The 27,585-nt window shown below is 37.4% G+C and overlaps 1 protein-coding gene across 13 annotated transcripts in view; it reads right to left on the reverse strand.

Moving 5' to 3' along the window:
- Positions 1-525: 525 nt before the first annotated feature.
- The window catches only part of NR2C2 (nuclear receptor subfamily 2 group C member 2), a 46,247-nt gene continuing 19,187 nt past the window's right edge, over positions 526-27,585 (reverse strand). For 5 of the 13 annotated variants that reach the window (XM_054216394.1, XM_054216398.1, XM_054216396.1 and 2 more), the window contains 11 exons: positions 26,863-26,965; positions 25,625-25,804; positions 23,202-23,349; positions 21,453-21,567; positions 20,923-21,056; positions 19,072-19,249; positions 17,947-18,068; positions 17,296-17,435; positions 14,341-14,478; positions 12,711-12,816; positions 526-10,457 (listed from right to left, as the gene is read on the reverse strand). In XM_054216394.1, the coding sequence (XP_054072369.1) occupies positions 10,283-10,457; positions 12,711-12,816; positions 14,341-14,478; positions 17,296-17,435; positions 17,947-18,068; positions 19,072-19,249; positions 20,923-21,056; positions 21,453-21,567; positions 23,202-23,349; positions 25,625-25,804; positions 26,863-26,965 (1,539 nt within the window). In that variant the 3' untranslated portion in view covers positions 526-10,282. Of the gene's footprint in view, positions 10,458-12,710; positions 12,817-12,839; positions 13,429-14,340; positions 14,479-16,080; positions 16,185-16,321; positions 16,613-17,295; positions 17,436-17,946; positions 18,069-19,071; positions 19,250-20,922; positions 21,057-21,452; positions 21,568-23,201; positions 23,350-25,624; positions 25,805-26,862; positions 26,966-27,585 lie in introns of those variants that run through there. The other 8 variants (XR_008468730.1, XM_054216395.1, XR_008468729.1 and 5 more) reach the window with 8 other exon arrangements.

The following is a 27,585-nucleotide window of genomic DNA, read 5'->3' on the forward strand; positions in this document are numbered from 1 at the left end:
GTTTCTAATAGCAGCGACAAGAAATGAAGTTCACTCTCTGTCTTTCATATAAATACGTATGCTGCATCCCAGCCGTCTCATACATAAAACGGAGGATGCGTTTGCTGTTCGGAACAGAGTCCAAGGTCATTCATTGCCTCTTCATAAAATGCGAGTGAAGGGAACTAAATCAAGAGCCGATGCATCCCCTTCACTTAAAATCTGGGGAACAGGAAAGAGCTACCAGATAAAAGTAAACATAAAGTGTTGTCTATTAATAGCTAACTCTCTCCACAAAAAATTGAGAAAACGGGAAGGCTGATGAATTAAAACCTTTGGGAAAAGGTCCTCCTCATTCTAGAAGTAGCTTCCGCGGGTCAATGAGTTTCCTGGCTTTTATAGACCCGCTTAAATCACTCCTACAATAATCAACTGTAGTGAAGGTAAAATACTGTTTCTCCCTAAAAGAGGGTAAATTATGCATTTGGCTTAGACATCTGATGTTTAAGAAAGTAACTGAACTTAAAAATAAATCTCAAGAATGCATTTGTATTTGTAATTCACTTTAATGGTATAAACCTCATTTAGGTAGTAGTATTAAGCCACAACAATATAATGCCACATTTAAACAGCATTTAATAAAATGCATAAGCTAAATCATGCACTGCAATACTCTATATACAAACACAACAATGCAAATTCCTCTTCATGACTGAAGACATTGATTAGATATAAAATTCAGATTAAAAAAAGAACATGCTATTATTTTTAAATGCTAACACACATAACAATGCTGATTTCACAAAAGAAGATGTAAAAAATTAATAACTTTTGCAAGTTTTTTAACTTGAAATTAAAATGTAGTAACATAAACAATAGTTTTCTAAATTATAAGGAACAGAGTCTTCCAGAAAATATCCCAAGGAATTAAAAGCAGATGATTCCTTTTATAAAAATTTGCTGTTTTTGTAGGAGCTCAGAAGTCTCTGATATGCCAGATACATAAAACACTTACGCAATGTGCAGTCTTTCAGTTATGGAACTCTTTGAACACCGGCTTGCAATGTATTTTGGAGTACAGATTAATTATTAAAAATATTCCCACATTTAAGGTTGATTCCATGTATGAGAAATTTAACATATATGCTCTGTAGGTATCATGTTCCTCTTAAAGAATATCCTTTTCATTTTATTCAGTCCTACTTTTAACACACAATCATCAGAAATATTTTTAAATGGACCTGTGCCTTATTCTCATTTATCTAAGCTCATTAAAAAACACCCGAGAAGCCCGTTATTCAGGGGTGTTAGAGACGGGGCAGCAGGCGTGCTTCTCAGACTTCTGCTTTCTGTGATCAAATACAGAAAGCTGACTTCACATTCCACAGTTTCCATAGGATATTACAACAGAGCCTTTATTGCCACTTAAATTTGAGCACATTTTGTCCTTCAGAATACAAACAATTCAAAACGTGTATAAAAAACAAGTGCACAATTTTAAAATACGCTTTTTTTTTTTCTAAATTCACAATTGAATTTTTTAACAGATTCGATCCTGATCAATACCCCAGTTGGGCTCCTAATCTTTAAAAATGTCACTGCAGTACACTGACATTAACAGACGGCCAGGTTTCCATTCAGCCTTGAAAGAGAAAAGCAAACGTTATTCAAACAGCACTGATTGTAAAGACACCAATGAAGGACCATCTGTCACAGGAATTCCTGCCATTAATTTAAATAATTTCCCTGCTGAAAATGTCAGAAATAAGGTTTGAAATGTTAAAATGGATGTTTTACAGTTTTTTTCTATATTTGAAACAAAAGCTTACAAACACCTGCTAACCGGTACAGCGAGAAACAGAGAACGTTCTCAGCATTTCCCAGAGCAAAGACTTACAAGGGCCTGACTCTGAGACCTGTGTTTTACTTGAAGCATGCAAGAAGCTCACGTTGTTTTAATTGGTGTCGGCTCATCTGCTTAAACGTACACAAGTCTTTGCCACATTGAGTACAAGAGGTGGAAATAAATGCCCAGAAAATTCTGCTTCACCTTTTTAATGTGACGGAAACAAGACTTGCTGAACTGCTCCCCTATGCGGTCTCTGAAATGCTTTTTTAAAAAAAAAAAACAAACTGAGTAAAATTACTTTTACAGAAGGCTTCCTTTGTAACTTAAGTCATCAGAAGGGAAAAGGTACAAGAACTACGTATATTTTGATAATTTAGATGTCTGAATACTGCCTACGAGTAACAAATTGTCTTACTGCAAGTCTGATCTCATAAATGCTGTGTGTGAGCGGTGGAACCGTCCCAGCCCCGGTGCAAGAGCTGCACAGATTACACCGTCAGAACCTGAGGACGGACCTCAGCCTGACAACTCAATGAACTAACCAGCTTTGCTTAGTTTAAGCAGCCAATAAGGAGAATAACTTTGGAAAGTGAATATACGATTGAAATGCCTCGTGAAAATCCTAAATAAGTCTCGATGCTTGCTAAGAGATGAACAAACTGCAGTCTCCCTCTTGTTTAATTACCACTGCAACAGAAATGTCGTTGGTCCGTGGAAGAGAGGACGTAGCATGTTATCAGCATGGCGATACAAGTATTGATTTTTTAAACGGCACCCGTTGCATCGTGTTCTCTGTGCTACAGTTCAATCATAAAGGGCAACTTGTTTTGCTTCCAACTAGCCACTGCTGAAGACTTACAAAAAAAATCAATCTCTTACCAAGTTTCACTGCAAAATAAAACTTTACAAAAAAGTCTCTCAGAAGGTTGAAACAGAATGAGTATATATTGAAAACAGGGAAGTATTTTCTATTACTATAGTTACCTATTTATTCATTTATTTTTAAGACATTATATGTTCAGTTAACTATTCACGGGCAGGCTTCTACGCATCAAATGAGAAAAGGCAAAGGGAGTATGTAAAAGCCAGAAAATTAATGGAATACAATTGTCAGTTCTGACCAGAAAATACTAAATTGAGGCTGGGTTTAGAAAAAGGTGCAAAGCTCTGAAATTCATGAGGATTCACCCGCTTAAGCGAGGCTTAGTTTGGGCTAAGAAATGAAAATTAGGAAGCTCTGGATTAGCAAATGGATGAAAAGCTTTAACATATAGAACAGCATGAATACGTGGCTACGTATCTGTACATATATACATACACTACACACTTTCTATACACTGTACATCATATATTTAGACAGATAGGTATAAACATATACATTCATACACACATACATACAACTATGTACATATGCATCAGCTGCTCGAGTGAGTTTTAGAACTGAACATGCAGAAATGCACACTGGTGGGAGGCACAAAATAAAGATGTGTAAAAATCTATCAAACCCTTTAAAAAGAAGGAAGACAGGCATGAATTTAACAATAATAAGCCATTTTCAAAGCATTCATCTAACTCAGAGGATAAAATTGGTTGTGGGAATTACGGAACATTATGATGGTTTTATCTGTGATGAACTTTGCATGACTTCACAACAAAAAGCTCAGTAATAAGGTAATTCTGCGTTTTGATGTTTTCCAAGTCTAATATATCTAGACTCAGAGCATTTAAACTTTACGAAAAACTTTACTTTAACTTGCAACCTCAGTATAAATAATGTTCTAAATTTTTTTGCACAAATAATTTCCTATATCACGTTGATAACATTGATTGCAGCAGAAGAGGGGTTGTAGCGTTATCTAACAAGAGGCATTATGGCATTTTCCATCAAACAATAAGCCTGAATTCAGGAGGATTTACTGTTAAAATGACTCAGCAACTTTAGAATTACAAGGTGCAAAAAGTAAACGTTTTCATTTTCTCCCCTTTGCCATGCCCTCTTGGTAATTTCTCGTATAAAGATGTCTTTTAAACTAATTTTCTGTCATTCAAGATCCAGTAGATGCTGGCAATTTGTCCTTCCTCTCCTCTGCGGGGCGTTCGTGGCCTCATGCTGTTGATGCCCCTGGCTACGGGCAGCATTAGGGCAGATGCTGGTGCTGCTCTCTCAGCCCATCCTCAGAGCGAACCACGCAGCGGTGGCTCTCTGGTTTATGGTGAGTGTGGCAAACTACCGGGACAGATGGGAACCTACTTCTTCTTTGCCTGGTAGTTCTGCTTTTTCTGTTATGGGCAGGAGTAGATGGAAAAGAACCAACCTACCCCGCTCTTAAACTCCAAAGAGTAACCGCAGGAGAGGAGAGGGATTTAAAATAAAAAAAAACCCAACATTTTGATTTCTTTTTTCTTTTCAGGGTGGTATCATCCTGTAGGTGTTTGCTGGTGCATCTGCGTGTGCCTGATTGAGCTGCCGGTTCTGCTGCGCCCACCACCCGCTCCGGACAGGGCCCCGACGGGGCGGCTGTTGCAGGAAGCTGCTCTGGTCGCTGCTGCTTTGGTACCATCCCCAGCCTGGTAATTTCCAGTGCCCTTTTCCTGGCTAAACCGTATTCCTGATACCCTTTCTGCTCATGCTATTTGGGCCTTTTTAAAATTATCCCTTACTCATTAAACAGCAGGTAATCAGGGAAGAATCCCAACTACAGTCTTAAATTTTAATGGGCAGGAAAATGTACTGACATCTTCAGCACCTTGGATGAAATCCTTCAGGAACCTGTGAAAGTCCTGCGTGCCATACACAGCAACGAAAAAACTGCAGTGTTTTACAGTCTCTGCTGAAGAAGAAACACAGTCAGGAAACTGGTTTTGCCTGGAAGCTTCAGGCCGGACTTGTTTTCCTTGTCACCCTCAGGACATGCCCTTTGCCCAAGGTGCCCACACCAGCATGGGCATCTCCGGTCCCTGCCGCTCCTGCGGGCGTTACGGCCACTCCAGGTGATGGGAAAACGAGACTTGGTAAATGATACCAAGTAATCAATGGTGACCAACAACAGTTTCTTGCCCCAGAGTGCTCAGAAAACTAAGCCTCCTTAGTAACCTAACATTTTAAGGCAGTTAAAATAAAGGCTTGTATGATCTCTTTGAAGGATCTCTCCTGGAGATTATTTTTTCCGCTTCTACCAGTTTCATGCCAGAGTAACTCCGCTGGCACCAACAGTATTGTATCTAATTTACAAGCAATGTAAATAGAGAATGATGGCTTTTGCATATGGTCTTAGTTCTGTGTCTTTTAGTCCAACGTGAGTAAATTAAGGGAAAAGTAGTCTACCTTCTTGCCCTAGTCACAAATGCAATAAAAATCATTATTACAAAGCTAACACAAAATGCCCCTACACATTGCTGACCATTGTTGTTTTCATCTAAAAGATTCAAATTCAGTTCCTTCTCGCAAGAGCTGGAAAACAAATGAAGCACGTGGAGAATGGACATTATTGCCTCATCATCGCTCCCTGCATGCCCCTGTTTCAGCCAGCACAGAATTCTAACGTTTGTCTGAATGGATTATTACCAAGATACACACATAATCAAGTTCAGATCAATCTAATCAGATAGTTTATCACTACATCTCTACCGAGTTAAAATATTTTCAAAAGCAGCAGAAACAGGACCTCGAAAATTCTGGAAAGAGTGAATTTTAGGCACTAAATAAAGCTTCAGTGAGATGTCACTTTTCTTAGAATCACTTTCAGACTGTGATCCTTTGACTCTTCGTTCTGTAAACACAAGTTTGGCATTGAAATTTGGCCTTTATGAAAACAAGCCATTTCCGTACTTAAATTCAAGAAACAGTTTTTCAATAATTGTTACAATAATAAAAAACTCTCCTGTCCCATATTCATAAGCAAATGTATGCACTTGCAAAGAAGAAACAGATGAAACTTCAAGTGAGTAAGATTAGCCTGTTACCATCTCTCAGTTACTGGCTGGGGGGATGGAACAAACCTCAGAAATGACAAGAACTACATCAGCCTTGTAGTATTTTCTGCAGAGACAGTTTAAAACTTGCCTGGATCTGCAGCTGCACTGTGTGCTCTGTTCTACCTGCATTACGTTAGTGTGGCCTGAATGCCCCGGCACCAGAAGAGGCTGGAAGTAATGGCAAAGGTTAACACAGAGCAAGAACAACTTTGTGAGGCCCATTTTCCTTAGGTATGCCCTGTCCTATTGCTACCAAGAAACACCTAAACCATTGGCAGAAAGAATCCCATCATCCATTCTGTGCTTTTTGAACATCAAACTTCTATTGATGGACATCCAAGTAAAAGAAAAACCTTTCTTTGAATGAGCTAAAATAGTTTCACTGCGAGGTTACACCTGGATCACTGAGAGATGAGCAGCTTCACTGCTTCATACACCAGAGGGTGGTGCTGCCATCGAGAGGGACCACAACAGGATGGAGAAATGGGCCAACAGGAATCTCACGAAGTTCAAGAAGGGGAAGGACGAAGTTCTGCCCCTGGGGAGGAACAACCCCAGGCACCCAGCTGGAAAGCAGCTTGGCAGAAAAGAACCAAGCTGAACATGAGCCACAAAGTTCCCTTGCTGCAATGAAGGCTTATGGTTTCCTGGGCTGCATTAGGCAAAGCGTGGCCAGCAGATCAAGGGAGCTGAGGCCACACCTGGAGTGCTGTGTCCAGTGCTGGGCTCCACAGTACAAGGGAGACATGGACACACTGGAGAGAGTCCAACGAAGGGCCACAGGGATGATGAAGGGACTGGAGCACCTCACGTATGAGAAAAGGCTGAGAGGGCTGGGACCGTTCAGCCTGGAGAAGAGAAGGCTCAGGGGGGATCTCATCCATGTGTACAAACACCTGAAGGAAGGGTACAGAGAAGATGGAGCCAGGCTCTTCTTAGTGGTGCCCAGTGACAGGACCAGAGGCAACGGGCACAAACTGAAGCACAGGAGGTTCCCCTGAACACCAGCAAACCTTTTCACACTTTTTCACTGTGAGAAGAACGAACACTTTTTCAGTGTGAGGGTGACTGAACTGGCACAGGTTGCCCAGGGAGGCTGTGGAGTCTCCATCTTTGGAGATATTCAAAAGTCGCCTGGACAGGGTCCTGGGCAGGTGGCTCTTGGTGGCCCTGCCTGAGCAGGGGGTTGGACCAGATGACCTCCAGAGGTCCCTTCCAACCTCAGCCAGTCTGTGATTCTGAGATTATACTTGAAATTTAGCGCAAAGGAGCCCTACCGCACTGAAGAAGATGGTCTATAGTTTTATATGGCAGTGGTTTAAGTGGTTCCCTTTCAGTGTCTCTTCGTCATATGCCAAATCTTTGGCTCATTTTTATGACAGCCCTTGAGCAGCACATGAGAAAGAAGTGTTAGGTTATTCACCACATCTATCTTATTATTTACAGCTAGTATTAAAATATGCAAAACATTTTACATTCTGAATATTTCTTAAGTTTTAGGATCTACCGTCTGCCACCCAAATTTCTACAATCCAAACTGTTAGTCTTGGAATCAAAATAGCGTATAGTTAGAGACAGTACTTTTTGTTAATTGCATGAGGACCAAATTAGCTTGGTTCTGACTGGTACTAGTCAGCAAATCATGCTGATGATGCTATGCCAAGTAAAACTTTACAGCTTTTAGGTGGTAATATCAGAATCTTAAGTATGGAACTTCTTCATTACATCTATTAAATGCATGCACAATAAATAACCCCCAGATACGGATTGCATTGTTGTTACTTCATTTACACAAATTAATATTTCATCCCTAAAGTCCAGGGAACTATTTGCAGAGCAAGTGACTACCAGAGATGTATCCAGGATACCATTATGTGCCCTTGCATTTGTAGGGAGTGTAGTTTATTTGTAAACAGAGCCGCATGATATTTACCATTTTGATTTAAAAATGTAATACAATGCAAACATTTTAGGTTTTATTTCATGCGATCCCTCTGTTCCCAAAAAAACTGTAGTGGCTTTATTTTGTTTCTTGAACTGTTATGCTCACAGCAGGAGTAAGAAAAATTAGGAACACAAATTTTTGCATGGAAAATGGGACCCTTTTACTACAAAAATTGGAATTTGAAATTACGTTTGTCATAAAAAAGCCAGCTGGTATGTATTCAAATTTGGAAAAAATATTCCAATGGCTAGTTTTTGTGCTAAGGAATATTTCATTTGTCATTAACAATGCTTACTTATCTGCTTAAATAATTTTTACAAAATGCTGAAAGCAAATTAAACTGCATAATCTTTTTTGCAATGAAAAATATCACAATAATTCAATGCATACTGCTTTTAGAACAACAATGACATAACCCAATAAAATTTTAAATTTTAACAAAAATGGCCACAACTCTTTCCAACGTAGCAACTTCTTCTGATGTTAATATCACAATTAATTTCTAAGTTGTATACCCTTAAAACAGGGCCTTTGCATCGGAGGTGCTGACACAATCACACAAGAAGTCACACTGCAATAAAACAGCTAGTACACAATTCTCTATTCCAGTTGCCTTAATATTCAGAGCGTAGACCTTCCATCACATCAAAAACATGACAATTTCATTTGCTATAGCAAAAGCCGAGAGAAATGAAAGTGCAATATTACAAGTCTCTGCATGCATATTGGACTCTTTGTAACACCCTTCTGAGAAAAGAAGATTCTGAATGCTGTAACAATGGTAACTGTAGAAGACTTTAATGCATCCAGAAGCTAAAATTAAATAGCCTTCTGTGTCACAATGAGTGCTACAAACGTGAGCCTCCTGATGAGAATGACGCATACCAGGTCAAGACTTTTTATCACATCAGAAGCTTCACCTAGAGCTGCTTAAGGTCTTTTGGCTACAATTCAGACCCTTAAAAGACACAAACACCAGCCCGGTTGGTGTTTCTAAATAAATGTCAATAACAGAAGAAAAACAAAAGTGCTGAACTTATCATTAGATTTTTGTCACATAAAAATACACAAGTAGAAAATGCCTCTACCATACAAATAATTAAAATAATTGATGCATCTAATGAGCCAGGATCAGATGAAAGTATTAATTGCCATGACTTTTTTTTTAAACTTTGATTGTTTAAAATATTTAATGTCCATAATAATAAATTATACTAAAATGAAAGCAATGCTAGCAGCTAATGGCCAATACTAGGAAACGATGATGGCTCATCACTCTAGACAATTAAAAAATAGTTAATTTTATAACTCCATGGTCTATCAGTCATTAACTGCAATTGTACGTGACAATGTCAATCCTAACTATGTTTCAGTTTTAAACTGAGTCACAGAAGGTTGAGAGCACTGCAAAACTGGGAGTGCTCTGTCGGGGAAGGGGAGGGATGAGGGGAGAAATAAAGCAAGAGAGCTTTGCAATATGCTCTCGCTGACACCCAGAGGTTCTACACATTTCAGGTTTTGAATTGTACCTTTGGCTTTAATAGTACCTGTACTCCTAAACACCATCATTGGATGATGAGGGCGTTTAGGAGTACAGAGAGGGGGAGTAAATTTGGAAATACAAAGAGCATACTCAAAGAGCATGCTCTACTTGACGACTCTTCTTCCAGTTAATGACTGATTTTCCCCACAATCAAAAGGCTTCCTGTTAGAATAACATTTCTCATGATTGTGTTGGTCTGAATAGAAACTTTAAGGAACCTGAATATTTCATCAGTACTGTGGCAAGAAACACATTTTTTTCTCCTAGTTTGGGTAATTCCTGCAGCACGTAACAGTCACTATGACTGCATCATACTGTGAATTACAACTGCACTAATTTAACAGAGTATAGCTTCAAATAATGTGGATATCTGATTTAAGAATCCACATTAATATTTCATGCATAACATAAGAGCAAGTGACTCTTTGTAGAATAAATGATTGTCTCCTGTAGCATTCTACATTTTCACAGAAATCACCAGCATTTTGACTAAGGACATAGGCAATTTTTTTCATTTTCCATACTCATAAGCAGGATGTTGATGATGATGTCACTTTGACAAGAAGTGCTTACAAAGTGCTAGTATTATATCCTGGCATTTATTAGATATTAATTCCAAGGATATTTTTAAATATATACATACTGTTCTTTTTACTTTTAAAGTAATTTTATTACTAATCTCTGATATTATAAAACTCTACTTTTAACCACTGATAGTTTCTAAATACAAAGCATGTGAAAAGTATGTTCAGTAATCTATAGCCTTTTAAATGAAAGGCATTAAAAATATTCCTTGTGGCAGAAAAGGTTTTATAGCAGGTCTTTTAATAGCTGCTTAAATTTTGTCAACATCAAACAGACAAGGAGAAATCTGAGAGGAAACTGGTAACAAGTTGGAAATATCTGTACACACCAAAATGCTATTCTTTTAACTTCATAATTATGTGTTTTTACAAAAATTACTTTGATCCATCAAATTGTGTTGTTCCCACTACGCAGACGTGCCAGTTATTTGACCATTATATTCTGCTGTTTCCATTTTGAGAATGTAGGGGATTATGCTGTCAATGGGAACATTTCCAATGAGACCAGTAAAAAACAGTTCCTCAGTAATGCTAGAGCTCATCAGCCTAAGTGCTGGCAGGCGAACTAGAATCCGGGCTAGCCTGAAAAAGAAGTTCAGTGGATTGTAAATACATATAATACCAGTTTAAAATACTTTTGTGGCTAAAGAACTGGATCTGCCTTTCATTATTACCGTAACTCATGAATGGGAGTAAAGAGGCCATTAAAACTAATCGAGCTACTATAAATAGAATAGTTACTTTTCTATGCTGCAAGTGAAATGAAAAGCCACCATCTTTCTCTGTGGTTTTCCAATGGAAAAGAGATATTAACGTCCTGTGTAGATACAACGTGTATATTCAAAACCACAATTCTCTGGGTCTGCTTTTGAAACTCCCAGCTCTGGAAGCACGTCATAGTTCAGGACAATGCTGAGAACAATGATATTCATACTGACTAGTAAGAAAATCTGCACAATTTTAAGAGTAGAATGCTTAATTAAAATTTAAACCATAAACAGCACAGTCCTCAGTTGTCTAGCAACTTAATGACAAACCAGATAGCAAGAATGGGTCTGGATGTGCATAAAAGGAAAGAAGAGAATCTCTTCTGATGAGAAAAGGAATTTGGAGGGATGTGCTGTTACTCAAACATATTCCCAAACGCTGTGGGGTATTTATGTACCAGGATGTTAACAGACATCCAATATAATGATGAGATTGTACTGAATTTCTGGACTTCCAATGCATTTGAAATTTAGGACAGTGATGAAAGCATATCTGCTGTGTTTATATGGCAGATGTACATCACAACTGCCAAAATAAATAAATTTCCTGAACCAGAGCCAGGTAATAGCAAACCTGAGACAGCACTGAACACAGGCCTCTGGAAAATGCGTGAGTATCTATGGAGAAAATATATAACGTCCATTCTGATAATATACCGTATCTTGTAAACTTTAGGGGGAAATTGCAAAAATACTGTGATTCTGTGATTCAAGCTATGCTGCTGTTTTTGTGAAAATTATAACACTTGTGCTTCTGTGTCAATTTCTGCCAATGTTCAGTTGCTCAGAAATAATCAGATTTGTACTCTAAACTTATCTATGGGTGAGCCTGGGGATACAGACAATATCAATTAAAATAGAGGACATTATTCGGGAAATTTAACTCTCTGATTTTGTTCCTTGAGCCACTATTAAGAGAAGTAAGTATATGCAACAAATTCGGTATTTACTTTATGGCAGATGTCCAGCTCACACATCAAACCGGAATAACTGAACTGTACACAGAAGAAGAATGTGGGATTTGAGGGTATTTCTGAAGTGGAGAATCCCATCTTCGCCGCACTTAACAAGGAATCCTGATGCCCTTTCTGCTGCCCCACACAATGTTAACTCAGTAAGATCAGCACAAAAACCAGTTTCTGAGATGGGAGAAATGCTCTTTCTACAGGCTTGTTTTTGTTTTTTGTTTTTTGTTTTTTTTTTTTTTGTTGTTGTTTTTTTAAAGTTACACTTCTCTCAGACCTTGCTTAAATGTATGGGATTGCATGCTTCTTTATGTGGGGACACCTTTCACAGTAAAAGAGAATTTGTTCTAGGTTATATCACTAGACAGTAGTTAGCATTTCCATTGTAGTGCACAGAATCATTATGTCGATGAAATTTAAAACACTTTTGATGGAGATTATTAGAAAATATGATAATTATTTCTAGCAAGTAAGAAACAGGTACAGTTGAGAGGTGAAAAAACAAGTTAGGTACTTTCAAAGAGAAGTCCTTGGAAATTAAAAAAAAACAAAGGAGAAAATAAGTAGGACATGGGAATTTGTTATAAACAGCAGCTTGAGTTTGTTACTCTTTCCCACATGTAATTGTTCTTGTTCCAAGGTTTATAAACTGACAGTTTTAATACTTTTCTGCATATGTAACTTGACAAACATTTAAAGGATGACAGTCACCTTTCATTATCTCAAAGCCTCTTTGACAACTAACTTGAAAAAGGAGGCAGTTTGAATTAAAGAAGTTTGAGGCAGCTGAGTCTTGAGACTTCTACTGAAGTAAGTCTGTTCACTTTTCTAAACATGGCAATGAGACTCAAAGGAAAAAAAAGAACTCAAACAAAAAAAGTACTCAAGTTTAATTTACATGGAAGAAGCTAGACAGCTATTCTTGCTTCTACCTATCTTTAAACAAACCTGCTTGCTTTTATGAACAAGGTTCTAGTTCCTTTTCCTCAATAGTCAAAAAAGAACAGGTGTCAAAAAGGAAATTTTTACATCAATTCTCTTATTTTATACTTTTGCCAGCTACGGCCCACAACATTACTTTGGGTACTATAGACAATAAATACCTATAAGTATCTTCTGGATAGGTTTTTTGTACATAGTCCTGCAATTCCATCTGTGCCTTCTCCTGGAATTTTTCTATTTGGGTTGAACTGGTCAGACCAGGGTGATCTAAAGAAACAAAACATTTCTATATGTCGATTGTTTCCCTATACATTGTGAAATATATGTAGTTATAAGACTCTCGCATTTAATTTCATTTAAATATTTCTCCTGTACTGTGATGCTTAACATGTTAGCTGTATAACGGAAACCACTCAATTGAACATTTGCTTCCTGGCTGCAGAATTATCTTGCGCACTTCTCTCTCTACAGCTGTGTGTATTCACAAGAAAGCAGAAAAAGATTAAGCCCGTAGGTAGGTACCAGGCATTGACTCCCCTAGTTTTTGTTTCTAACTTTGCTTTTTAAAATGTGTTTGCCTCTGGGATTTCGACTAACTATGCCGACAGAGCAGTATCTAGGGTTGTTTTCTTGACAGATCAATTTCTTGACCTTCCCGAGTCCATCTCATGTTTTAATTCCAGCTGGTTCAGCTCCTCAAAGACAGTGACGTGATCAGAAAAAAACAGAAAATACCACATATCTGACTGCCCAAATATCTTCAGTGTTGTGTTCCAGCTGCTCTTCACTTGAAACAGTACAGAGCTAGCTTGAGTTTGGAGTTTCTTGCTCCTCCAACTTGAATAAAAACCCTAATAAACCTAACTCTAGTGGTACAATCTGCAAAAAAATTTTAAAAGCAAATTTCAGAACACAAATATCTTCTAATTCAAGTAAGTTTTATTACAAAGAGAAAAATCATATCAATGCAAAAAAACCCCAAACCCCCCAATAACAAGATACTCCTTTTCTTTGTATTTTGTTAAATTCAAAGTGGTAAACACCTTTGAATTAAAAGTAAATAAATTAACATTTCTGAGCAAGAGTTTCCCTTTCTGTGTCCTAGAAACATTTCTCCACCTTTGCTGAAGAGACTGTCACTTCCCATTTCTTTAAGGTCCTTACCTTATCATTCCAGAAAATCTAAAGTGTCGTCTTTGAGTGAATTCTCATATCTCATAAACACTTGATCATGCCTTAGTTGTTTGCTGTCATTTTTTTGTTAACAAATGGACAATAGCCTGTTTACATTTAGTTTTGGAAATTTTGTGGAAGTTCCGTATGGAATACAGTGGTATTTCTGCTCCTATTTCAGCGATCCCTCTTATGAGCGTATTAAAAATATTAAAGGTGAAGCCAATTGCTTTTTGTCACTGTGAGAATGTACTATCTCTAATCCTTCCTGCCATTTACTTCGCTAATATTGCTAGAACACATCCCAGATAACTTTACTCATGGATTCTCAGCTGAAGATAATTGAGAGTCTACTCTTCTAAGGTGGGTGTACAGGGAATACCTGATATGTTGGAACAGTAAATAACATGGATACGTTGCTCTAAAGTTATTTTTAAAACACATATTATTTGTGATAAAAAACACATATTATTTGTGATAATTCATTATGGAATAATTATTTTATCTGCAGCTTAACGATCAGTGTCATGTCAAGGCATTAGTCTCATTAAAAAAATGCTACAACATTACCATATGAATGCTTATTATTTAAAAATATATGGTTACTAAATTCCTTACCAGGACTAAAGAGGACTATAGCTTTAAGGTATGCATATTCATATCCATCAATATCAAGCTTGGCCATGCTGTTACAGAACTCCTGAAGTTTCCAGATGTGTTCCATGACTTGCTTTATTCTGTCTCCAGAAAGTTTATCTAGAAAAAGATATTGCTTACAATTTCATGTGAGCTCAAGTATATCTGATATATTAACCAATATCCTTTTAGAAAACAAGTGACATTTTAAAGTCTTTTCTGTCGTTTGCTATCTTAAAACCACTTAACATATAAGGATGGACTGAAAGATTATGGAAGCGAGGATTTATAAAGCTGAGTCAGACACAGGGCTAGCAAACAGGACGTTAACTCTTTTTCATAATTTGCCAGTATAGCATAATCTGCAACACCAGTCTTACTCCAGTGATGTACTGTTCTGAGCACAGACTCTCAAATTACGGTGAATTGTTCTACAAATGGCTACAGTGATTCTGGGAACGAACAGAAACATGAAACAGATGCTCTCATGCAATCCTAATTTTCAGTTCAAACAGTACTGAGTTCGCTTTTCCAGAAGCGAACGGAAGAGCAGTAATGACAGTGCTAGTTTTTCCTCTGCCTGTACTTCTAGAAGCAAATTCTTCATTTACTGTGGTATTTTTTCCTTCTGATGAGGTAAATTCACTCAAATACATGTACACAGATTCTTCCATTATTTGAAACATCACATTCCGTGTGTTGATTTAAAAAAAAATAAATCTTATATTATTTGTGAATAAGTTGCAATTGAGTGGTATTAGCTGCTCAGCAAGGGAGGGAGAGATTTCTCTTTTGGTAAATGTACCTTCTCTCTGACTGCATATCTGCAGGCTAGTCAAAGAATGAAAACCTTAGAGATTTACTTTAAGACAAATCTTTGAATTCATAATTACCATTAAAAAACTTCAGACATTAGTTAATTCACAAGGGATAAAACTTTTTCTTGAGAAACACATTAGAATTGTTTTATTCCAGTTGATCTCTAATATTAATATTTCATGGGATTATAACTTAAATATTTTTCCTTTGTCTGTACAGCTAATAGCGTGTATGATTGCTTAGACCAGCGTGCCTTAAACTGAATCATGATTATTTTACATATTTTCTGAAACTGCAGTAAAACGATTTAACGGAAGAAACATTTTTTGCACAATGTCTTGAAATAAGAATGAAAGCATAATCTACGTTTCTAAAATTCATGAATATATAAGAGGCCTTAGTTACTCAAGACGGATCAACATAGCCGTGATGTAATGTTGTCATTTCTATATTAAGTGGGAAACCATGGTACAGAAATACTCAGGAAAAGTGAACCTGAATTCCAGAGTTTCCAAATAGGCTCATCACTAATACGTTTCCTAGATAAAGTTCTGAAATTTCTTCACTTTGTTTTCAATTTTAATGATATAATACACAATATAATATGATAATTTTGCAGAACAGATAAATAAAACAAATCATTACCAACTCATATTAAAACAAAACACCCTCTTGTCTTGGCCAGTCTCAGGTAACACAGTATGACTAGAAGGACAGGTTGTAGAACAAATTTTTTTTTTTTCTTTTTTGAGACATGGAAACAGAAGTGGAGTCAGCTTAACGCTGTAATAGCCCCACCATTTACTCCTCCACAAACTCACTGCTGGGGGTGCAGATGGAATAGACAGCTCTATTTATTCTGATGGAGATACAACTCAAAACCTAACTCTGTGCAGAACATACAAGCTGCATGTTTCCCTGTTGGTCTTTAAAGATCTTGCCTCTCTCTCTGTGCAGGAAAGGAGCATCAGTTTGTTGTATTTTGAGGGCTGTCCAGGCTCTCTTAACTTCCAAAAAAAAAAAAAAAGCCCCATATTCATTATGAAAGCATTTCATAATTTCTGTCTAATTTACTTTATTGTAATTAAGCTAATAGAGTAAATTTAAAAAATGTACTTTACTAGGACTGAAGGATATTAAACATTTTTTCAGATTATCCACTTCTGTACATTTTATAGTTCTACAATCAAGTTTTACTCTCCTCAGTGAAAGCCCGTTTTGCAATTTTTGCTGTGTGCACAATAAAGGCACCACAAAAATCATCAAACAGTACCAAGCAGTATTCTGTAGCTACTTTTAACTCACATTAAAATTTAAGCTAGCTTTCATGTAACGTGCTGTATTTGCAGTTTAAAGCTGCTAGTATTGGTTTTTTCCTTCTATTAAAAATGGCAACTTATTCTGGTGCTAATCAATCATATTGACTGGGAGCATCCTGAAAGAAAAGAATGAAAAAAAAGCAACCATAACAGATTATCATCCATGCTAGATATAGTCATCATTATCAACAGGTCAACACTGCATTAAAAAATAAAATTACATCAATCTTCTTAAGAGTGTCAAGAAAATAGGTTGTTTAATGCTTCAGAGGGTACTTCAAAATACATTAATTGTTACTGCATTGTAGCAGTATTCGAAACCACTATACTTGCAAGAATATTCTTGTTGTGATACTTGGCAAATGCTATAGTTTTACACTGAGGAGTTCTGCAAGGAAAAAATTCTGGTGTGGTTTGGAAGAAGACATTATTCTAAGAGGAAAAAAAATAGATCTGGCTAGGAGGAAAGCTCTGTGAGCACACCCAACTTCAGGATGTACTTGTCTTTCTCTACACTGCCAGTCAGATGTAGAAGACAGGAGAATACGTCCTGCAGCCCTACCCCCATTTGTTCTATGGGCACTTCTGTCCCACAGAGATCTTTGTGAGGTCAGTTCAACAGAAGTCGTAGATCACCAGAGGAAAGGCAATTATGCAAGAGAAGGCTTCTCCTTCCCCTGGATCCTGGGGAACAGTTCTGCCACTGATTAGGAAATGCCTCGTTGAGAAACGCTAGACAAATGTCCCCATAGTGTTGACAGGACTGAGCACGTCTAAGAATCAGACACTGAAAACATACCTTCCTGAATGCTGTTCTGGAGATGGTTGACAATAGCTGCAAGGATGGTGGACAGGCTCATGACCTGGGCACACTGTGCCAGGCCCAAGGTGAAGAGCTCATTCCAGCAGGCACGCACCAGGCTGGTGTTACAGTCCTGCCTATGAGGCAACAGAAAATCAAACAACTGTAGGTGGCTTTCCTATCAGGTTGGTATTATCCTATGCGTAATTATGTTAATTATAACAATTAATAATAAGGATTAATGTATTGCAAACCACTTTACTAAGAGGCATGTATTAGCATATTACAAGTATATCAAAAAGCAAAAAGTGATAGGTCGACTACAGGAAACCATTTCAGGTTATTTGTAAAATGGTGCTCACCAGTTCTTTACCAAGATATATTTCTACAAATTAAATGCTTGCTTTTGATTTGGCTTTAGCTTCTGTAGCCGCAGTAACATCAGATATTGTAGTTATCCCCTCCTCTGCCATCTTCTATTTTATTCCTCAAGAAGGAGAATATTGCATAGTCTTCACACATTTTAAAGAATTCATTAAAAAAAATAAACAATATCATAACATAAAAATTGAAAATAGCTGAAAAGTGTTCAGATCAGTGTTTAAATTCATTAGAAAGCAAACTGTTCAACAGGATATGCGCATTTACCCAAGAGCTTGAAATGCAGGTATGGACCTAGCCCAGTGCATAGAGAGGAAAAGTAGTCGTGATGCTGACTCACAGATGTAGTGAACATTAAGGTACTCTGGCATTGGACTGGGCATGGTCAGCTACAAAAAGAAAAAAAAAAAAAAGGGTACGGTACAATATATGCAGTTCAAACAAACCAATTTTTATTATCCATGAAATAACCAGCAAAAACACTGAAACTACTCTTACAGTCTGTCATAAACAACTGTGTGACCAGGAATTGTCAAAGGAAAACTGTACTAAATAACTCATTGCAATTGGCAAGGAATGCAAAATGGGAATAAGAGACAAGAAATTATGTGGGAGAGAGCTCAAATGTTTCCTTTTAAAATGTTTTAACATTCATTTAATAATTAAATCTATAGATTTAATTGCTCTGTGGAGTGTTGGCTAGCATGACAGTGCTATAGAAGATCTTTTAAAACTTTTTAAAAAGAAACAAAATCTAAAGATTTAAAATGGGAAAGTCACGTAATAGGACTCTACAGTCACAAAACACCATTAGTGGGAATAAGCAGGTTATGATAAAAGTTTGACTTCATTAAGTATTACTTATTTCAGTAATGATCTTTGTATTTTTTGGCAATTTGATTACAGCAAGATGAACAGCCTTATTGTTTCTCACACGCTGTTTATCGACATGTGTGTGTTTGTATTCAATTGAAGCTGAAGCATCTCCAAAATGCAAGACCTTTTTTCAGTGGTTTAACCGTAAGCATCTAAGGCGGCACTGTAACCTCTCTTTATTGAAGGAGCCTTTTAGATGAAAGTTTTACACTATGTAGAATTATAAATTAATTAATCATGACATCATACTATATGGATGATATGGAAAGTGATTATCAATGAAATAAATTTTAAAGGATCCTTCTGTCTATGAAAAGGTCTTATGAAATAATGCCTATACTCTTTAGATACAGCACGTGGAAGGTGAAAATTGTATTAGAAGCTTTGTAACAGCAGATGTTATCCTAGACTGTATTGCCAAAATTAAATATAAGAATAAAGAAAACATCGTAAACTAATTTTGGGTTATGTCTTTAGTGTTAGTTTGTTTAGTAAGACATTTAAAGAAGCACATACCTTAAATGTGACATGTGTATCTGTAAGTAGGGGTCCTTCCACTTCAATAATTGGTGTTGACTGATCTCTACTAATTACATGAATATTCCCTCCTCCTGTAGGATCCATCCCATCTGCCAAGTTATGAGCTGCTGTACCATCTGTGGTATTAAGTGCTTTAGCCAAAGTATCGAATGCCCTGGAAAAAAAAAAAAAAAAAAAAGAGTAATAAACAATGAAAGAGTGCTTCCTTACATCTTAAAAAAAATAAATCAGAGTAGTGGTCAAATTAAACACTATAAAGCATTTCCACTTAGAGGTAACATATACAGGATCTGTTTATGCTAAGACACGAGGTCAGACTTTTCATTACAACCTGGCCCCTCTGTACTGTTTGGACATTAATAGAAGGAACAGATCTGCCCACATATTGCTGGTAAAAGATCTCACCTGTAAGAGGGGAACTTTCTACTACTGTAAATCCTGCTCTAATAGTTTTATGCTAGTATTTGTACTAGCAAAGGGGTATCCTACACTTACCATTCACTATCCCCTCCTTCTCACCTTGGAACATTTAAGAGATCATGTGAGGATTACAGGCCAGACGCACCCTGAGGAGCACCCTGCCGTCCCTGTACTTGATGTCCAATTTCTTGGAACAGTGGAGAATAGAGTGATTCTCTTCTAGACAATGTGCCTGAATTTCCTTTCCCTTAAGCTGAGATACGGCCAGACACTCCTGATCTCACAATATAGACAGAGCCTTACAAACCTTATGACAGTAACAAGAGACTGGTCCCTGGACTCCTCTATACTCAAGCTGTAGCTAAGCCATTGTTGAAATAAGGCAGTGTAAATTCCCTTCATATGAGAACAGAGCTTAAATTTAAAGAAGGATTTTGTGCTCCAGTTTCATACCAGTGGACAGTATTATGGTGTAGTGCTGTTTTGCCCGTATTTTTGTCAAGAAGTTGGGGTGGGGACAGGTGTTGAATTTTTTTTCTGTTTTAAAGAAAGAGTACAAGGTTGACATAAGTCAAAGTTGCAGTGTCAAGTATTTTTAAATATCAGTTCACTCACTTGAAGAGTTTAAATAAAAGCCTTAAGACCCTGAAGTTAAGCTCCTCTTAAAAAATCTTCTACTTGAGAAACAATGGACAGTTTTGAGGACAAGTATTTTTCTTATTTCACTATAATGCTAATTTCTGTTGTCCTTTGACCACCCCCCACTCCCCCTGAAAAATCCCCAAACAAAAACCCCACGCACAAAAATCTCAAGCTCTGCTGGAAACTTTAAGATTCCCAGTTCTCTCATTAATAAAGACTTCAAATCCTTTCTAAACATTAAAAAAAAAAAAGTTCATGAATCTTAGTTTAACTATATGTTCCTCAGATTACCAGCAGGTATTACGGCATTTTTTTTCCCTATTCTCTCCCCCATCCCAGCTCAGGGGCAGTGAGCGAAGGGCTGGGTGGTGTTCAGCTGCCGGCTGCCTTAACCACAACACCCCTGAAGAGCAGGGTTAAGGGCATGAGCAATGCACGTCCACGTAACAAGCCTATCAAATAAAACAGTACCAAAGTGTTGCTATTCTCAGAGTCTCTCAAGGTGACAAACTAGTCATTTATTATTTCACTGGGTATGAAATCTGGTCTAGCTTCAGAACACTACATCTAAAATGCAGGACACCATTCTTCACAAGAGGACAACGGCCAAACCTGGATTTCTAGAGAACTGTTACTGTGTTTCAAAGTAGGGGGCAATCTCTACTGCACATGGTGTCACAATGCCAAGTTACTCCAATGAATAAGTGTAAGTATATACCATAAAGAATACAAATTGCTAAATAAAATGCAAATATAAAGGCATACCGTGTAATCTCACTTGCGGATTGCTCTTCTTGTTGAACTTCAGAAGTATCTCCATTATTTAGTGACTCACTGAGATTAGCAAGAGAAGTTACAACATTTGCTAGTGTTCCTAAAGCACCCTGGCTTGTTTCAGCCTAAAAAGGAAGAACCATATTAGTAGATCAAAATAATAGGTGACGTATCATACATAGGTTTTTCCCATTTTTAATCTTTGTGTTCTTTTTCCGTTATGTACCACCTTCTTCCTCCTGAGCACCTACAGGAAGAACAATAGCTCACAATGATCTTTAAACCCTCTTGTAATCAGCAACCCTATCCCCACCTGACATACCATGTGGGGAAATGCCTGTGGCTGACCTTTTGCAGAAATATGCCCACAAAAAGAAATCATGTTCCTCTTCATTCATAAAGATCTTCAGACTTAACCCAACCTTAGCTTTTCAAGAGGAAGAATTATTTGTGTCCATGTACATAACTAAAATAATCTGAACAAATAAATATATATGTTCAGAACTTAACTGAAAGAATACCTTGGAATCAGCAGCTAGGAGGACTGTACCATCATCCCTGATCAAAGGCTGCTGAATATTCACAAGCATTCCTGGATCAAGAAGACCTGCCGATCTGTTCAAAAGCATAAGGCATCTGACAGTCAATGGTATTTTACATTAAACAGAAGAATGGGTAACAACCTATGTCAGAATAAAAGCAATTACCAAGTTTTAAATTAACAATTTATGGCAGCTCAGAGTTTATTAATCAGAACTTAAGTCTTTCTGAAACAGTTTCCAGGAAGTAGCTTGAAAGACAGAAAGACTAAAATACATTTTCCTTTCCTGTGCAAAAGCAATGACAACTTCCCGAATAGATCCCCTCTCATTTGCTTTTCATGCTGGTTTATTCTGTCTTCTGTTCTCAGAAGTCACTTAATAGCTCTAGAGTTACACATTAGACTTTGGAGGAGGATGTAATTGTGCATTACAAGTTAGACGATGGACAGCACTGAGGAAGAAAGTTATGTCAAGAAAATATATTTTACATGCCATAAACAGTCATGTAATCAAGGTCTGCATAAAATCTCTGCTGCCTTTACTTCTGCTGCTTTTTGACCAAACATCCTTTCCTTTTGCTGTATCTAATTTAGGGAGACAGTGGGAAGTCTTTGCGGTCAACAAGGATAAGTTTATTTGTTACTTACACAATGCTCGCAATCTCCGTAACCCAATACAAACGCACACATGACAGGTTCAGACCACAGGGAATTTAGAGTTTAAGGGCTCTGAGGCTAACAACTAACATTGCGAAGTACCACAGGCAGCAAATTATCATGCATTATGCAAATCTGAATCCTACATAAATAACAGAGAGTCACACTTAATGACTATAATATTGTTTATAGGACTGTAAGAGATCTGTAGCTCAAGGAAATCTCAAAGAAGGAAATGTGTCTGAGCAGTGCTTATGAACAATATGACTTGCAAATGAGAACACTGAAAAACAATTTTCCAAGAAATCTGCAGCCCAATCTTCCTGAGTGTCATTTGTTCCACAAAGAATATATAAAAATTTAAATACATATATAAAAAAATGAATATTGAGATCCAGTATCTTTAGGTAGCCATTATCCACTCACAAACTAACTGGATCTACAGTTTTAGAAGTGTGATATTTAACCTAGAGTTCTTTTTTATTCTATTTAGAGAAAGACAAATCTTGGCTCTAGCATTTTCACACCCACTGCCTATGGAAACAACTGAAAGCATAGGAACCATCCTGGAATATCTTCCATATAGTAAAAGGACGTTGCTGTTGTTTTGCCGCTGTTGAAACCGGTCTCTTGGAATCTGACTCAGCAGTCACTGCAGTCTCTTTTAGTACTGTCTTTAGGAGAAGAAAGACCAAGTCTGCCATTTGCAGATTTGATTTCAGAGAAGTGCTAACCTGAATGCGTCACAGTCTAAGCCTACATGCTTTTTTTCTTGAATATCGCATATTTGCCCTGCCTGTGCTTTGCCTGGCTGGACAAGAGCCAGCTCTGAACTGGAAACCACCCAGCCGTACTCAGACACAAAAAGTTTCACGAGAAGCAGAACAATCTAGGTTGGCCATGGTAATGGAAACATATTATTTGTGAATTTTCATTTGTCTTACCGGCCAGTCTGGCCTCAAACCACGACATCGGTCCAATTCTTTAGAGCAGAGGGGAAAAAAAGATTATAAGCGTGCTGCAAATATGGACAAATAACCTTAAACAAGACCTGTTAAACAGAGGTACTCACCGCGTCCCATCCTTATCTGCCACAAACGTTGGAGTTGCTATTAGAGGGCTTCGTAGGTCTTTTCTGATATAGATTTTTTCAGTGGAAGCTGCACAGTTGGTTGGTTTTTCACGTTGCACATCAAAAGGCTTTCTTTCACTTTGAACCGCTGCATAAAGACAGAAACATGCAGATTTGAAAGAAAATAATTCAACTGAAAAATACAAAAAGAAAATAAATTCTCACAGTAGGGCTTCAGTTTGCACTGTTATGATCGTGTATCAGCTCAGTGCAAAACTGGAAATTTAATATGAAGACTGAAGAAATACAGGCTCCATTTTTACTATAGCTGTGATTATGTACATTTTTTAACTAAGAAAGTTGCAGATTTATTCTTTGCTTTAAGTTTCGCTGAACTGGAATCAAAGCTTGCTATTTCATTAACATTTAATAAGACGGAACATCCTACAAAATGTGTTTTCAAATTGGCAGGGTTTTGTTTGTTTGGTGTTTTTTGGTTTTGTTTGTGGGTTTTGTTTCGTTTGTTTATCTTTTTTTACAGGTAAAGCTATACCTAAATGTCAGATGCCGTCATACTCTGGATGATTCAAAATAACGCAAACCCAGAACTAACCCAAAAAAAGTCAAGACAGGCAAGCTACGTGAGAGACCCAGGTTAATTCCCTGGGAGACAAGTCTCTGCGTGACATGCAATTCACTCACATCCATTCATTCCACCCCCTTAGGGACGAGTGTCCCAAAAGTAGCCTTTTCAGAATTTAAAATATTTCTACTTCATAACTGGAATATAATAATAAGCTCAGTCTCCAATATGCCAAACAAGTGTGGTAAATCTTTCAATGAAAATACTAGGAAACAGTAACTTTGTAATTTTCAAGGAAGTGAAAATGCATCTTTGTAATATTAAGGTATGATTTTAAACAGATTACTACAAGTTATCTAGAATTTAAGTCGCTACACTTTACAAGGTCCTCTATAGCTTGGCATAACATTTGACTGCATCCATTCTTCACCGAAAATGAGGACAGTAAAATGAACAAAAAACTATGAGGATATCCCTTCCCTGGAGGTGTTCAAGGCCAGGCTGGATGGGGCTTTTAGCAGCCTGGTCTAGTGGGAGGTCTCCCTGTCCAGGGCAGGGGGGTTGGAACTAGATGATCTTTAAGGTCCCTTCCAACTCTAACCATTCTATGATAAGACAACGAATTTTTAAAAGTGCTGTACTAGTATTAATTCTCACAATACTTTGCAAATATAAGGCATAATAGAAATGGAGACAGCATTTCTGTGCTATTCACTATACCAGTTGATCATACAGCAGTTACTGCTTGAAAAGATTAACATTATTAACAAGCAAAGAAAAAAATTCAACCCTCCTCTATAGCCCTTTTGAATGTAACAGTAAAATACCTGGATATGTCTCTCTCTGCCCTCATAACCAGCAAGAGTTATTTAGTTCCTGATTTTATTTTTGCCAATATTGTTACTGTCAGCAGAATTTAGGGGCTTAAAAGGAGGTAGATCCATTTTGTTGGCTTGATGGATACATAAACATTAATCAGAACCCTGACGCAATGCCCAGTAAAGTCAGTGAGCATGTATCTTAGTCGTATTGGAATAAGAAAGGTTTAGCTTCTGGAAATGTAGCATTTCTCTTGTACACATTTCCCCCTATACTCAGCACAGTGTGTAAAACACAGCAGTCATCACTATAGGTCTGGAGTTCCAGAGGGCAAATACAACAAAAATCTTCCTAGTTACAGCTTAAAGTTCTGCCTCCCCTGAATTCATTGGTTGTAACTGATCCTGCCTAGATCAGAGTGGAAAAGTATTTCTTGCTTCATCTTAAATTCTCCATAAATTTACCACAAAACAACCAGATAATAAGCTTCACAAAGTGCTGGACTGAAGAAGCAGAGGTGCTATACACTGGAAACAAAACACATTGAAAGAGGTGTTTGGATGCTAGCAGTGGAATTGCACAAAGCACTGCATACAAATATGAAAGTATACTGTATAAAGTATGACAGTTTATACAATGCCTCATTATACGATGCTCACAAATGACTAATATAAAAATTTAAGAAAAAAACATCCATGCATCAACACAGAACATTAAATTTATGTTCATCCATGTTAAAATACTGTGTGTTAGAAACATAGACTGTGTTTCTAACATGCATTCTAAGTGAGGCTCTAACCAGGCTCCTCAAAGACTACAGTAGTATGAGACACGGTTCCAAACACATCACTACTGCACCATAAAATGGTGATGGAAGAAAGGTACGGCTAGATGCTCTGGTCGCCGAAAGTTCCGTTTCCTTCAAGCAGCATACACCGAAAGAGAGAACACACTAAAAAGTGGTAGTCCACATTTTTATTATTTGGTAGGCACGGTATCACATTGGGTACTTAACACTCACATTCCATTTTCATGCCCATCTCTAGACATTTCTTAAGCCTACAAAACTGGCAGCGATTCCGATGGTGTTTATTGATGATACAGTCCTGGTTGCTACGACAACTGTAGGTCAAATTCTTCCTCACACTCCTTTTAAAGAAGCCTTTGCATCCCTCACAACTGACAGCACCATAGTGACGACCTAGGAAACATATATATTGTTATCAGATGGAAATTACTTACATTTTAGCATAGAAATATTTGTCTTAAGCAAGTAAAACACTGTAAAAGTTACGCTTTAAATTTATTTTGTATTCTTACCATCATTTTGGACCATGAAAGCATTGTTAAAGTCTTACGGGATGTTTCTTGTTTACCTATTGTCAGGGTTTTTTGGTAAGAGTAGCTTTGGGAGAGTGGAGAGAAAAGAGGAAGGTTAAGCCTATTTCCGAACGAGACGCCTGTGAAACGGTTGTTCCCATTCTAGACAAGTACAGATGCAATTCTATCTGCTATTACAGATTATATGATACATTAAAAGAACACACAGGCTAAGAGTTTAAGTAATTTCAGATTGTGAGTAATTTTACAATAAAATTTGAAATGCCGTCTTAATTTAAAATTCCTATACATATAAATTCTGGCAGTATTTTAACACTTAAAAAAATAAAAGAAAGCAAGACAGAGAGACAGTCTTCTACGTAGCATGAAAACACAGTCCACTTCCTCGGCTAATGTAGAAACTTTACCTTGTAGACTCGTCGTTACTGCATGGATCTGAAACACTGAGGATTCACTTGATCTCTACTTGCCTTTTTCTGTGATAGCAAAGGACCAAAATCTACTGCGAAGCCTTTTAAGTTTGTTAGAGAGCACTATGAAGTGTTTTCCTGGCACAGGTAGACTTTTCTAGGCGACATGTTTATTGCATGGTTGCCCATGGCCGTGAGGAACCAGACTAAACGCTTCAAATAGCTTCTTTCAGTTACCAGTAGCTATTCAATCATTATTTTCTCTTTCAGCACACGCTGAATCATCATACGCTCCAGTTTAAGTACAAACTAATATTCTTCCAAGCAGAGTTGAACTATGCTATGTGTACAGATACAAAGCATAACATTATCTTTTTCCATTTTAGACACAATTGCTTTTGCCATCAGCATGGCTAAAATCACGGTTAAAATACATGAAACCTCCTCCCTTCATCCCAGTCATCCTTTCAATCAAGTTTCTTGAATACTGCTTTCTATGCTTCCTTACCTGATGCTTTATCGCCACAGACTACACAGTATTCTACTACCTGGGGCCGCTGAACATCAGCTTTTCCCAGCAAACGTTCCACCGAAGCAGAGTCTGTCACTATCTAAAACAAAATTCCATGACAGAACAAGGTAATTAGCCAGTATTTTCTTCTGACATGAAAGTAAGGAGCTTTGCCTACAGAACAAGCCTGGTGCATCAACTGAGAAGAGGTGGCTGAATTTGAGCATAAGTATGACGTGGAATGAAATTAACTAGTATAAAATACAAGTTAATGGGAGTTTTTACTGTCAACAGTGAGACTGTTGAAACAGTCATAGCAAAACAAATTCAAAATAAAACTCCTAGCTTTGTTCAGTACAAGTAAGTTTCCTCACTTGTGCAGTCAATGGTATTCTTCCCTTCTTGCAATTACTCTCAAGCAGCTGCTATATTTTAGCCAGAGATGGCTGCATTTCAGACGCTGTTCCTATCTATACTTTCTCTAGCTATTAGGGGTATACGGTTCAGAGGGGACAGCCTGAAGCTGAGATCCATTATAGAAACAGTTTAGCTTCTGAAGGCCTTGGATTCCAAAAATTCTGTTCAGAACATAGCACTTAACCCAGAAAAATTAAAAAACCCCAACACCCCTCTGTAACATACGATAACCCATTTAGCATAGTAAAATACATTTTAGAAGACTATTAATACAATTTTTCAAATATTTATGTAAGAATGATA

Source organism: Rissa tridactyla, chromosome 10 (assembly GCF_028500815.1).
Source record: "Rissa tridactyla isolate bRisTri1 chromosome 10, bRisTri1.patW.cur.20221130, whole genome shotgun sequence".
In the NCBI taxonomy this organism is placed as follows: Eukaryota; Metazoa; Chordata; class Aves; order Charadriiformes; family Laridae; genus Rissa; species Rissa tridactyla.